The sequence below is a fragment of the Moschus berezovskii genome, chromosome 22 (assembly GCF_049115385.1).
Source record: "Moschus berezovskii isolate FMDL1 chromosome 22, NW_MosBer_1.0, whole genome shotgun sequence".
Classification (NCBI taxonomy): Eukaryota; Metazoa; Chordata; class Mammalia; order Artiodactyla; family Moschidae; genus Moschus; species Moschus berezovskii.
Window position 1 is genome coordinate 61,859,505 of NC_142481.1, and position 13,713 is coordinate 61,873,217.

The following is a 13,713-nucleotide window of genomic DNA, read 5'->3' on the forward strand; positions in this document are numbered from 1 at the left end:
TAGGATACGTGCCTGTTTAATTGCCAAAAAGTCTGTCCCTAGTGGTTGTGCCATTTTATACTCTTCAAGCAGTGTTTCAGAATTCTGGCTGTTCACATCCTTTGTAAAACTTGGTGTTTTTAGCCTTTTCAACTTTAACCATTGTGGTGGTGTGTAGTAGTATCTCATTATACCTTTAACTTGTGCTTCCATGATAATGACTAATTGTAACAGAGTGGCAGCTCTTAATATGCTGCCTTGGTGCAAGCTGTAACCCGCCTCTTTGGTTACCTTGTGAAGGTTCCTGTGGGCCCTTTAAGAGCCCTGCTGAGCCGTTGGTTGGTGTCATATTGGGCCCCTCCGCCAAGTGACCGTCAGTGAGTGACCGTTGGTGGTCCTGCTCAGCCATTGGTTGGTGCGCAGTGGGCCCCTCCCCCAAGCGACCAACCGTCAGTGAGTGACCGTTGGTGGTCCTGCTCAGCCATTGGTTGGTGCGCAGTGGGCCCCTCCCTCAAGCGACCAACTGTCAGTGAGCAACTGTCAGTTGGTTCATTCAGCCAACAGTCAGTGGAGTGGTGGTCCTCAGGCTGAGTGAGGTAAGAGATTCCAGTCTTCTCCCCAGAGCCCTTCAGCTCACCTACTGGCCTCCGGCCCAGGCCTTGAGGTAGCAGTGAACCTGTCCACCATACCTGCCTCTGGGACCTAATGTCAGCCACAGTCCGCGTAACCTGGCCGCCACCATTTGGGCGGCCTGATGAACCTGAGGGCCCGTTGGGCCCTGGGCACCTGACTCTCTCAGCAATGACAGCTGGGGACCTGGCCCTGAGGGAGCCACCAACTGAATATACCTCCTCTTAGCCAGGACCTGGACCTCAGAGAGTGAAAGTTTTGCGGAGAGACTGTGCTCTTTCTTGTCAGAACAGAGAAGAACATTTGTCTAGTAGAGATTTTGGAGAAGGCAATGGCAAGCCACTCCAGTACTCTTGCCTAGAAAATCACATGGACAGAGGAGCCTGGTGAGCTGCAGTCCATGGGGTCGCTACTAGTCGGACACGACTGAGCGACTTCACTTTCACTTTTCACTTTCACACATTGGAGAAGGAAATGGCAACCCACTCCAGTGTTCTTGCCTGGAGAATCCCAGGGATGGCGGAGCCTGGTCCACTGCCGTCTATGGGGTCGCACAGAGTCGGACACGACTGAAGCAACTTAGCAGCAGCAGCAGCAGTAGAGATTTACAGGAATGTTGTTACCCGACCTCAAGAACACAGGATCTGATACCAAGAAGTTTCTAGCAACTGACCCCTCCCCTCCCTCACTTTTCCTGTGAAAGTGTTTTGCTGAGAACTCTTGGGGAGTTTGGGGCTTTTAAGGGACGAGCCATCCATCTCCTTGCAGGACCCTCAGCAAACCTTTCTCTGTTCCAAACTCTGACATTTTGATATTGCTTGACCTTGCTGTGCATTGGGCACATGGACTTGCATTTCAATAACATAATGGTTTGTTGTTGTTTAGTTGCCAAGTTGTGTCTGATGCTTTACGATCCTATAGACTGTAGCCCACCAGGCTCCTCTGTCCATGGGATTTTCTAGGCAAGAATACTAGAGTAGGTTGCCATTTCCTTCTCCAGGGGATCTTCCCAACCCAGGAATCAAACCCATATCTCCTGCATTGGGAGGCAGATTCTTTACCACTGAACCACCCGGGAAGCCAACATAATGATGGTGAACAACTTTCGTGTGCTAATCGACCACTTGATTATCTTCTTTTGTGATGTGCCTGTTCTAGTATTTCGTCTAGTTTTTTCAGATTATGTTTCTTGTTATCTGTTTGTGGTAGTTCTTTATCCATTCTGATTGCAAATCCTTTGCTGGGTGTATATATTGATTTTTTCCTAATCTGTGACTTGTCTTTCTCCCTCTTTAGTGATTTTCATTTATTAGCAGCGTTTAATTTTACTACAATTCAGTTTATCACTTTTTAAGTGTTAGGGTTGGTGCTTCTGTGTCTTGTCTAAAAAGAAAAATGTCTGCCTACCCCAAGGTCATAGAAATATTGTGTGTTCCCTCTTAAAAATTTATAGATTTAAATTCCTTATTTAAGGTCTGTAATTAATCTCGAATTAATTTTTGTGTATGATGTGAGGTGGGGGGGAGTCAAAGGATTTTTTTTGTCTTCCGTAGAGATAGATAGTTGTTTTATATATATATAGAGCACCATTTATGGAAGACATTTTGCTCTTGTCGAATTTTCATTGATACCTTTGTTGAAAATCAGTTGACCATATGTTTTGAATCTATTTCTGGACTGTATTTTCTCTTTGATTTGTTGGTTTCTCCTTATGTAGGTTTGTATAGTAAGTCTTCAAATTTGGTAGCTAGGTCCCCTAACTTTATTATTCTTGTATGGGATTGTATAACTTCTGTTAAAATAGGAATCAGCTTACTGGTTTCTACAAAAAAAGTCTGCTCATGTTTTGCTTGAAATTGCATTAATTCTGTAGATCAATTTGGAGAAAATCAACACTTTAACAACATGAAATCTTCTGATCTATTAACACAATGTATTTCTCTGTTGTTTTCAATCTTCTTTAATTTCTCTCATCAATATTTGTATTTTCAATGCACATCTTTAAGTGTGTCCCTAGGCATTTAGTGTGTTTTGATGCTATTGTAAATGCAATTTTAAAAATGTTTATTTTCCAAATGTTTGATACAAAGAAATACTACAGATTTTTGTAGATTGACCTTGTATTTAAATACACTTACTAGTTTAAGTAGTTTACAGACTTCTTTGACTTTTCTGTGTATATAATCATAGGAATATTCTCTGCTTCTGCATATAAAGCATTTTTCAGCTCTAAAATTGCTATTTGGCTCCTTTTTGGAGTTTCCATCATCCCCGCCCTGTTATATCCATCTTTTCCTCCTAATTTCCTCAAGTGCTAAGAATGGCATCACTTAGAACCAATGAAAAGATTGAAGAAGCCAGTATGGATAACCTTGCCTTTTCAACCACAGATCTCTCTCAGCCTTGTCTGCCTATCACACTGGCTTGATTGCGCCTATGAAGATCCGCACAGAGGCCCCTGGGAACCTCCGTTTATACAGTGGGAGCCCCACGCGCAGTGAGAAGGAGCAGGTCTCCATCAGCTCCTTCTACTACAAGGAGCGGGTAAGCGGCTGAGTCATGGCCTTTGATACTTATCCCTTCCCTAGACTCTTGTTCTTGGCCTCCCTACCTACCACGCGCAGCACCTATTAATAAAATAGTGATTCCCCCTGTGGTCTTTCCCTTTCATACTTAGTGTGTTAGAGAAAGACCATTGCCTTCTTCCTTTCAGTTGGTTTTAGCTACTGTAAATTATATGGGTGTGGGAGAGTGGGTGACTGGTTGTTATAATCCATACTCTTGCCTCCCTTTAACCTTGTCTTTGTGATCCCTGTTCATGAAGTTGATTCCCATCCTCTCAGAATCACGTAGCTTCAGGTCTTTCTGGGTATTCTGATGTTTGTTAGCAGATTTCGGGATGCTTCAACAGGCTTGGTATCCTAATATATTTGGAAATTCATAGTTGTGGGAAATTTTAAAGTTGGCCTCTAAGAGATTTTATATTTTTATTAAGTCTGCACTGAAGTGCCCTTTTGAATGGACCACTTTATACAAAAATCACCTGAAACTGTCTTTCTGTTCCTGACTTCTTAAGGAACTCATTGTCCCTAAAGTAGCTATTAAGCTGTCAGAAACCTTTGGTGACGAGAGTGTAGAGAATGTCAGCAGAGCGTGGGAATGATTCTGAGGACTTTTTGTGTTGTCAGGTTAAGTCTGGCTTAAACCGGCTTTTAGCTGACATGATGTATTAATTGGTTACCACTGAGTTACTCACAAACTCAGTCCTTAGTAATACTTTGTTGCTCTCCTGCTAATTGAGAAAGGATAGATTGAGTATAATTAAAATTTGTGTTTTTTGAATTATTTAAAATAAACCCCAATTTCCAGCAAGTGTTAGAGGTGTCTTCACTTCAATTGCAATGTAGTGTCTCACCTTCTTGGTTTGCAGGATAGTTGACTGTCTCTGACTTGGTCAGGTCTTAAGGTTGTATGTGACAAAGGAGTGGCAGGAACTGATGCCTTGAGACATTACTAGAATTGGGCAAAACCTTTAGTCCAATAGGGAAAATGATTTTTTGTTGCCTTTCTGGCCAACTCCATAGTCCCCTTCTTTGTATCACTGATGGAGTTCTCTACCCTCCCCCCACAATCCAACCCCTACAACTGTTCACAGACCTTCTTAGAACACTTTTAGCTTCCCAGGTTTTACATTCAAAAAAATTTTTTTTCTTTTTCTGCAAGCTAGCAGGTAACTGGTGAGATGCTTTAATAAATGGATTTGAACTAAGGCATTTTATTATCGATGTAATGGCCAAACTCACGGTTGGATAAGTGTGGGAATTTTCTTTAGTGTCAGAGCCAGGTTGAGGAGATCTTTCAGTCATAAAGGCAGTTCTGAATCCCCTTTCAAATCACACCATGCTTGGGTTCAAATTGGGCAGCACAGATGGACCAGCACTTTTGACCCGTGATAGTATGTAAAGGTTGTGTTTCATCAAGATAACTCCAGTTCCAAGAAGGGGCCTCTCCTAATGCAGAAGCATTTGTAAAGCCTCCATATGTGTTTTTGATGGTCTGGCCTCTTTTACGACAAAAACCATAATCATGAAGAGGGAATAAAGGCCTATAGATAACTAATTACCTCTTATCAGACAGGATTTGGATTGTGACATTTCAGATTGGGGTGATTCCCAGTGTGCTACTTCTCCCTAGAAAATGGGCCATTGTAGTCTTCTAGGATGACATAGTAAGTGGTCTCTGAATTATATTTCAGACAGTGGCCAAATAAAATAGGGAGAAATAGTTTTATTATAATTTCATATGAAACTATTGTATTGATGTATAACATGTACAGAAAAGTTTGCAAATCATTGGTATATGTTTCAGTGAATTAACAATCATACAGGCCAAGAAATAGACGAAGTAGGAATTCTAGAAGCCCTGGGGGAGGAAGGCACATTTTAGTGGATGACATATAGTAATTATTAGGAAACTTCTGATATTTAAGCATTTTTGACCTTAAGAAAAGGTTTCATGTCGTTCCACTTAGTGAGTTAAAATCAGTAATAACTGGTCAGGCAGTTTTTTTGTGATGAATCTGAAATAAATTCATAAATTCTCCTTTTGAGCTTGTTCACGTCCATCCCATTTACATGGGGCATAGGGGAGGAATTAAAGGTATGAAATATGCCACAATATCATGCATAGACCATCTTATCGTCCTCACAGAGAATGATAATGGTTTTATCCCTCAGGGAGTATTTTCTGATTCTCAGTATCTAGTTTCAAATGTCAAATTATAGCACTTTTATTACTTTCGTCCTGGAAATGATCCCAGTTTGCTAAATTTTTCTGTGCTTGTCTTCATTTTTAGCCCAAATTTTATCTCATACATACTTTTATTTTTATTTAGATCTCTACACCTGAGAGCTTTAAGTGAGTAAGAATAAAGGAAAGGAATATAACTGCATTAAAGTATAGCATTGAAGGAATTATAGAGTATTTTGGAGATTGAAGAAAAAAAAATATCTTAAAGCTGTCGGGGACTAGTATTCATTTCACTTGTTTTTGTGTGTTTTTAGCCTTCCCTACTTAGGTCATCTTGTTTTATCACCCAAAGGTTCTCCAGATGGAATTCCAATGTTCACTCTTAAAATTTTTTTAAATGTGAGAGAAGTTTAAAAAAAGGACACATTAAATTTCATAAGAAGTTAGACAGCACAGAGAGATACTAACTTTCATTTGGTAACTGGACCATCTATTAGTAGCTGATGAATTGCTGTTTATTCTTAGAGTAAATCAGAAGGCCCAGAACCTAAGATAAACATTAGGCATTGCCCTGTAAACAGTAAAAAAATTTGCAGTCTCCTACACTGGAACGACAGAGAATGAGATGACTGGATGGCATCACCGACTCTATGGACATGAGTTTGAGTGAACTCCGGGAGTTGGTGATGGACAGGGAGGGCTGGCGTGCTGTGATTCATGGGGTCGCGGAGAGTCGGACACGACTGAGCGACTGAACTGAACTGAACATTTTCTTCAGATGATGTCACTAAAATAGCTTTAATGTAAACAACTGAGAAGGTCCTGGTTAATAGAATAATTTCTGATTTCCTGAAACAGTGTTGTGTGCTCCCAGTTTCATACTGATGCTTGAGTTGTTAGCAAGAGCCTTCCTTTCCCACAGGCTCTCGTTTCCTCGTGGCACCCCTCTGAGGATGGACCTGGAGTCCAAAGATTGAAACTCCAGTCTCCCCAGCGGACCCCAGCCACACCAGAAACAGTTCAGTGTTGAGCCTGTTGAGGAGCTTCTTCCTGTTTAGGAATGAGAGTCTTCTCATACATACATGTGCTCTTGAAGGGGAAGCAGAGTTCTCCACCTGTTTCTTATGATCTTAATTCTTATAGGAGAACCACAGGTCTCCATTGTAGTTCCTCTCTCAGAGGTGTGTGGACATCAGCCTCCTGATATCTTGAAACATGTTTCGGACTAAAGGACTATGACATTGAAGCTGTGTGTGGAGTGTGATGGGTTGGGGGGTGGTTGAGGGCTTCAGGTACTGCTGTGCTGAGGTTCAGGTTTTTCAGTCGTTCCCAGCCGAAGTTTGCAGTATATTATGGTACCTTTGATTCCATCAGATGTGTGGGAAGCTTTCATTTTGTTCTATATTTTTTCCCTTTTAATTTTCTTGGTGTTTTTCTTCCCTCCTCCTGGGTGTAACGTTTTCACGCACAGATGTCTCCTCGCTCTGCCCGGCGACGTTGGTCCATACAAGCAATTAACGACTTCCCGGTACTGTGCGCTGTCAAATGCTCTTCTTAACTAATCTTGTCTCTGCCCAAAGGCCCAAGAATAAAATGCCACCTGCCTGGCTTTGAGGAACCTGAAATGACAGGCTGGCTGGTCTTTAGGACCAGCATAATCAATTTCTCACTCTTAGGAGTCAGGCCCCAGGGACTGTCTCCTGGTTCTATCAGTTTCAAATAGTTGAGTACTGATATCACTAAGGATTGTGAATAGACTTCTTTGAAAATGAAGCTAAATGCTAGATTTCTTGGAAAGAACCCTGATGATAAGCCTTTAGTTCACCTGATTTCACTTGGAGTATTTGTATAATTTCATAGAGCTTTCAAAAGCCCACGTTTGGCATGGCGGGGCAGCAGAGGAAGATGTAAGAGGCTTCTGCCATTCTGTCTCTGTTTTTATCATCTTGCTTATCGAGTTCAAAGAGGGAAGTGCCCACCTGCTTCCTTGGCGTGACACTGAAGCTAGATTTTAATCCTTGGGGAATTTCCTGGAACAAATTTTTTTCCTTGCCATCAGTATTTTGCATTGACAGTAGAACTTCTGCAATGGACATCTTCTTTTCTTTTCTCTTGCTGACTCTCTCCTCTTCTGTCTTCCTCTCCCACCCGCTTCATGTTTCAGTCGTGCCATAGTGACCTCAGGCTGTGCAAGGCAGCAGTCTTGAGGCTTTTGTGTAAATTTCCTTATGGGGGATCATCCCGTAGCCTTTTCATATAACAGCCAGTTGAAATCAGGAACCCTGATTAGCAAGTACCACTGCTGCCCAATACCTTGGAGGTGGAGCCGCCTCTCTGGCCACCTTTCCTCAGAGAGCCTGTCCTACCAACCCAACTGCTGTGTTTCCACTGATTTTCCAGGAGTCCCGTGCTCCCGCTGCTATTTAAATAGAAACTCATTTTGACTCATTTTCCACTCTGCTGATTATTATGCATTGTTGATGGGGTTGCTGCGAAGCAGTTGGTGGCTTATTCTTGGGCTGTTTTACATTTAACCCATTTATTGGCATCAATGTTGCCTCGGATTGTAGCAGTAACACTGGTGGTTCAGTCGCAAGCTGGCTGTTGGTTGTCATTCAGTGCTCTCTGCACCAGTGCCTCCCTCCTCGCCCCTCTCTCCCCACCCCAGTCCTCGCTGTCCTCTTTCCTCTAATTCCATGAACGCCTTCTTGGTCTGTTCAGAGGAGCATTCCGGTCTCATTGTGTGATAACTTGTTTGTCTTGCTTTGTCTCTCCTCCCTTGATCCCTGCTCATGGAATCTGTGGGGAAGGGGTGTTTTCTATTGATGGGGCATTGAGATGACCTAAGAGAAGTGCAGAGTCCTTTGCCTCCCAGAGGTACCAATTTTACTGCACAGAAAAGTATCCACATTTAAGCCCATCAGAGTGGGACTGGAGCAATGCAGGAGGTTTAGGGGGCTTTGGGGCCCCAGTACCCTTATCTCACTTGGAAAGGTCAGCCACACCTCATCCCAGTGTGTCATGGTTGTCATCACCTGATAGTGACTCAGACCAGATAGATTATCCTAAAATCACCAGCAAGATACTAGGGCAAAGAAGTCATGGGGAGGTGTGGATAAGATATGAACTATTTTTGTTGCCAAAGCACTGGAGGGAACACCCTGAAACACTGTCCATGCTTGTTAGGGAGCAACCAGGATCTAGGCCCTGCCACCCGATTAGAGATCTACTGCATCTTCATTTAGGCAGCCTTGTTGGATTTGAATCCCTAGAATAACTGGCGCAAGACAGGATTACTGAGTGGTCTCGTAGCCTTAATGGGAGATAGCTCATATTTAAAAACCATCAACCCCACCCAAAATTAAAACAAAAAAATTTTGTGACACCTCCCCTTTAAAGATTTTTCAATAATGTTTTCTGGGTATTCTTGCTGGATTAAATGAACAAAAAGAGCTGTCCCTTTATTGTCTCTGCAGTTTGATTCTTGGTGGCAACTGTCATTAGGGTGATCCTATGTTAGGGACTCTCCTTCTATTATAGGCTCAAAGGCATCTTATGTAAAGCATTCCCTGTACATTAATATAGATCAAACAGAGAAGCACCTGGAAGCCTCTCAAGAAATTGATAAGGAAGTCCCAGAAAATGCACACTGTGATTTCTATAATTCAGTTAAGGGTAGTTGCAGAAAGTTGCCCAGACCACTGTCTGCATTTTCATCAAGGACTAATTGATGACTCACATGGATCTGTTTCTACCTGTTTTATCCAAGACTGCAAATGGGAGAAGAGCCCTGAAGCATCTCTTTGGACCCTGAGTTTTCCTCTCTGAATGTGTCCAATCCTAACAAATCCCAAAAGGAAATAAAACAGCTTGGGCTTATGAGCCCAGCCTGGAACACAGCAACTTTGTCTGAGCCCGATGTGTGAAGCCCGATAGCCTCAGGAGCAGTTTGCCTCTGCCCGTCTCCAGCACACTGCTCTGACTCCACAGGGCTCAACCCAGTGCTTGGCAGAGAATTGTCTTCACACGAGAAGACAGTGTGTTGAACAGGACTCACTGGAATCAGTTACTGATCTCCTTATATGCAGAAATGGATCTATTTTTATATGGACCAAAACTGTTTATGTATTAACAGGTAGCTTAGGACTTAATTTTCCCCCTTTTAAAATCATACTTTTAAAAATGGTTAACAAGTATGGGCTTAGCAGCCTGATGCCTGTGTTTAAATCTCAGCTCTAGGAGTACAGCCTTGGGTAAGCTCATGTCCTCATTGGTCAAGTCCGGGACTCTCTCATTTCCCAGGTACCGGGTCCTGTGTGTCCGTTGTAGGGAAGGCTCTGGGGAAACAGGACAGTTGCTTGTGGTCTTCTTACACGTCCATCACTCAGGTCCCTCTGCTCAAATATTTTTGACATTCTGAAATTGATACTTTGCTAAGAAAACATTCTTACATGAACTAGTCTATTTGCAAATGAACCACTTTGGACACATGGACCTTAATTATTATTATGCTTTCATTAGGTTTGCTTAAAAAGTCAAGAAATTGTGGATGTTTCAGTGTGGTCTGAGTGCTGCAGACCCCATCCCTCATGAATCTTCCATTGACTTCCACTGTTCAGTTAAACAGAGCTGGCATGAAATTCTCAGTTGTTGAAGGGCTTCACTTTGCTCTTTGTAATAAGGAGCCAGAGTCAGTGCCTGGAAAGCAGTGTTAGAAGCCTTTCGACCAACCCAGAAGACCCAATTAAATGGATCCTATTTGGCTCCAGATGGAAACTGTTGAGTGTAAATGTTTTTTGTTTTTTTTTCTGCCTTAAAAAAATCCAGTACCCTAAATCTCACTGGAGATGAGGATCTTGTGGGTGTGTCATTTCTTGGGATTTTTAAACTCCTAGAAACCTGGATAAAAGTCACAGTGAAGTGAGTTTGTGGACTTAGGCCCTACCCATTCTAGTTAACCGCATTGTTTTGTCCTGTCATTGCTGGGTTGGTGGACATCTAGTATCCCTCCCGAAAACCAGTCCTAGTGCTCAGGGCACTCGCGACTGCATGGTCTTGTGTCAGTGAATGCTGCCTGACTCCAGCCCATCCTGACAAGCTCTTTGGTCATTAGCACAGTCACCCACATCAGGATTCTTTAGAAAATAAGCTGGGCCAGCAAAGAATTGAAGGGCTACCTGCTAATGATAGTTGTAGCTTCTTGTATTGCAGAATAGTGACTTGTGTATGGATACATAGTATTAATAACTGAACTGCTTCTAAAACCAAATGGGTTGAGGTTGATAGCATATATGTTTTTATATATATATATATATATATCCAAATTGATAGCATATATGTTTACAAATTACTGTGAACAATTCAGATACTTCAGCTAAAGGTCTGTCATGCACTGACTCTAGGTTTCCTAGATTTAGTAGGTTCCATACCACTTACTGATCCTATAGAAAATTACACGCATTGGACAACTTTAGGGGTTAGATGGGACATCAATGGTTAGAAATGCCTGAATATAGACCATGACTGATTTATGGGAGAGTGATTGTATCAAAATCACTGATGGAAAAGGAATTTATCTGTGAGTCATCTAAGTAATTATCTAACCTACATGCCTGAGAGTTTATGGACATTATAAAAATTAGAGATTTTTAAATTGCACCTTTCCAGGTGACAGTTTGCACTCTCACCTTTTCATTGTCTTTTGGTTAACCTTGTGAGATTGGAACCACAGAACTTGTCCTGAGGCCAAAGTTACCAAGTGAGAGAAGAGAGAGTGACCAGAGCCTGCATTCACCGCAAAAAAGAAACGTGCTGGGGGTCACACCGAGCCAGGGCATGTGGCAATAAGACCAGTAAACCTTGCCCTGGTAATATAACCAGGCCCTTTCATGAGCTCCTTTTGCCTCCTTCATTAATAAATATGTCACTTCCCTCCTGAGTTGGATCACTTAGTTGACCCCCTTTCTAACTTCTGGAAATAAAATAGAATATTGCTCCCTTGGCTGGTCGTCATTTTGAAGATACCAGATGGGGCTACACTCTCATAATTTTCATTCTCTAAGACATCTCTCATTTCCCACATACAGACTTCTCTGTAGACCTTTGTAGGGAAGGCTCTGGGGAAATAGGATAATTGCTCCTGATCTTCCATGTTCATTACCCAGGTCCCTCTGCTCAGGTATTTTTGAAATTCTAAATGATCGCTTTTAGAAATAACTCAGATCTGCTAGGAAAAACAGGGTAATTCTCCTTGAACCACTGTTTCTGTGTCTGCCTCCCATAGATGAAGGTTTGCAGATCCTACACTACTGTGTCTGAATTAAATTTCAACAAACTTGATTAAAGCTATCTGAAAAGGAAAAAAAAAAACTTTGATTAATTTAAAGCAAGAATTTTGAACCTATGACTGAACCCAACCTTAAAAGTTGCTCTTCTCCCACATTTTTGTGGTCTTATACTAACGTATTTACCTGCTGTTCTTTCTTTCTTTTTTAAATTTTGGCTTCAAGGTATTTATTTTTGAGCACCTGCAGAATGTATATAGCATTGCAGTAGGTGCTTATTTTACTGTTAGGATTTTGGACCATGAGCTCAATGCCCTTTGTCATCCTTTTTATTTCTTACAGATGCTGATTCATTTAATTGTGGGCATGATGTAATGCACAGTCTCTGCAAATTACCAATGACCCAACAATGATGTGCTCTGCAAGTGTAGGTTTCCATTCATCAAAGTCCCCATTAGTTATATCTTGTCATCTCCCCCAGAAATCAAGGAGATGGAAAAGTAAGCGTGAAGGATCGGACTCTGGCAATCGACCAATCAAGGCTGCTGGGAAAGTGATCATTCAGGATATTGCTTGCCTTCTTCCAGTTCACAAGTCATTGGGAGAACTATACATGTAAGTTCAGAATTTCAGCTATGCCGTGCTTCTCACTTAGACATGAGTATCAGAGTTGTTCATTTTATTTTTTGGCTGCTCTGCAGCTTGTGGGATCTCGGTTCTCTGACCAGGGATTGAACCCAGGCCACCACAGTGAAAGCCCAGAATCCTAACCATTAGGCTGCCAGGGAGCTCCCTGTTTATTTTTTGAGGTATTAAAATCTTTTCTTCAAAAGCAGTTTTAGGAGAAGTCCAGTGCATTAACTTTCTTCTGCTGGATAGTGAAATTACCACAGACCTAGTATTTAAATAAGATGCATTTATTATCTCACAGTTCCCCTGGGTCAGGAGTCTGGGCTTGGCTTACCTCAGTCCTTGCTCTGATCTCCCCAGACTAAAGTCACGAAGTTGCCGGGTGGCAGTTTTAGCCAGTGCTCTGGGTCCTCTTCCAAACCCATGGAGGTTGTTAGCAGAATTCAGTTCCTTGCAGCCAAAGAACTCAGGGAATTTCATCTTCTCAGAGACCAGCAAGAGTGTCTCACTGATGCTTCAGCTTCTTTCTAAGGTCTCATCTGTTTAGGTCAGGCCCATCCAAGAGAATCTCCCTTTTCACAGTTGTGGGAGTGATATCCCATCAGTATTTACTGGTCTCACATTTAAAGAGATGAGAGATCTGCTTTATACAAGGCACATACAGCAATCTTGGGTACAGTCTTAGAATTCTGCCTCCTGCACTCAGTATGTAAAACATTTAATAGCAGAGCCACTGAATGGAGGTAGGAGGTGAGTGACAGGCACACAGAGGCTGCTGGCCTGTGGTTTCCCTTCTTCCAGAACTTGAATGCATAACAAACAATATTTCTTTTGTTGTACGTACAGAGCACATTACCCCTTGTGTTGGAAACTACAGTCGGTGTTACACACATTTAAATCAAGTTTTATTCAACCCTTAAGTCTAGGGAACTCTCCAGGAAAGCTGGCTGGCAAATTGGTCTTTGAGTCTGGCCTTTTTTCCTGACTTCAAAGAGGTGAGCAATTTCACCTTCCCAGTCCTGAACTCACAGTGTAACATCAACTGTGATGTTGGGTAAGGTAAGCTTTTACTGCATGTTATGTAGAAAAGGAGCTTAAGGCCAATACAAATAAAACATTTTGAGTGACGACCTAAAGAGACAATTTTTAGTTTATTTGTTAAGCTGGAAGTAGTTGATTTAGAAGTCAGTTAGAAAGCAGCTTTTTAATTCTTTTTAAATTTCAGATTGAATGTGAATGATATTCAAGAAACGTGTCAAAAGAATGCTGCTTCTGCCTTGCTTGTTGGAAGGAAGGATCTTGTCCAGGTATTTTCCATCCCTTTTGTTGGAATTCTGGATTTTTCTTTTGGAGCAATTTCTATTCACTTTATGGTTGTGGTTTAGTGACATTTTAAGGTGTGCCTCCTATTTTGTAAATTTTTTCCCATTTTCTTTGCCAA

At 41.9% G+C, this 13,713-nt stretch overlaps 1 protein-coding gene across 3 annotated transcripts in view; it reads left to right on the top strand.

Moving 5' to 3' along the window:
- WDR59 (WD repeat domain 59) overlaps window positions 1-13,713 on the top strand; it is an 82,040-nt gene that overhangs the window by 53,587 nt on the left and 14,740 nt on the right. For 2 of the 3 annotated variants that reach the window (XM_055413136.2, XM_055413134.2), the window contains 4 exons: window positions 3,000-3,153; window positions 6,830-6,886; window positions 12,124-12,257; window positions 13,498-13,579. In XM_055413136.2, the coding sequence (XP_055269111.2) occupies window positions 3,000-3,153; window positions 6,830-6,886; window positions 12,124-12,257; window positions 13,498-13,579 (427 nt within the window). The remainder of the gene's footprint in view (window positions 1-2,999; window positions 3,154-6,829; window positions 6,887-12,123; window positions 12,258-13,497; window positions 13,580-13,713) is intronic. The other variant, XM_055413135.2, reaches the window with a different exon arrangement.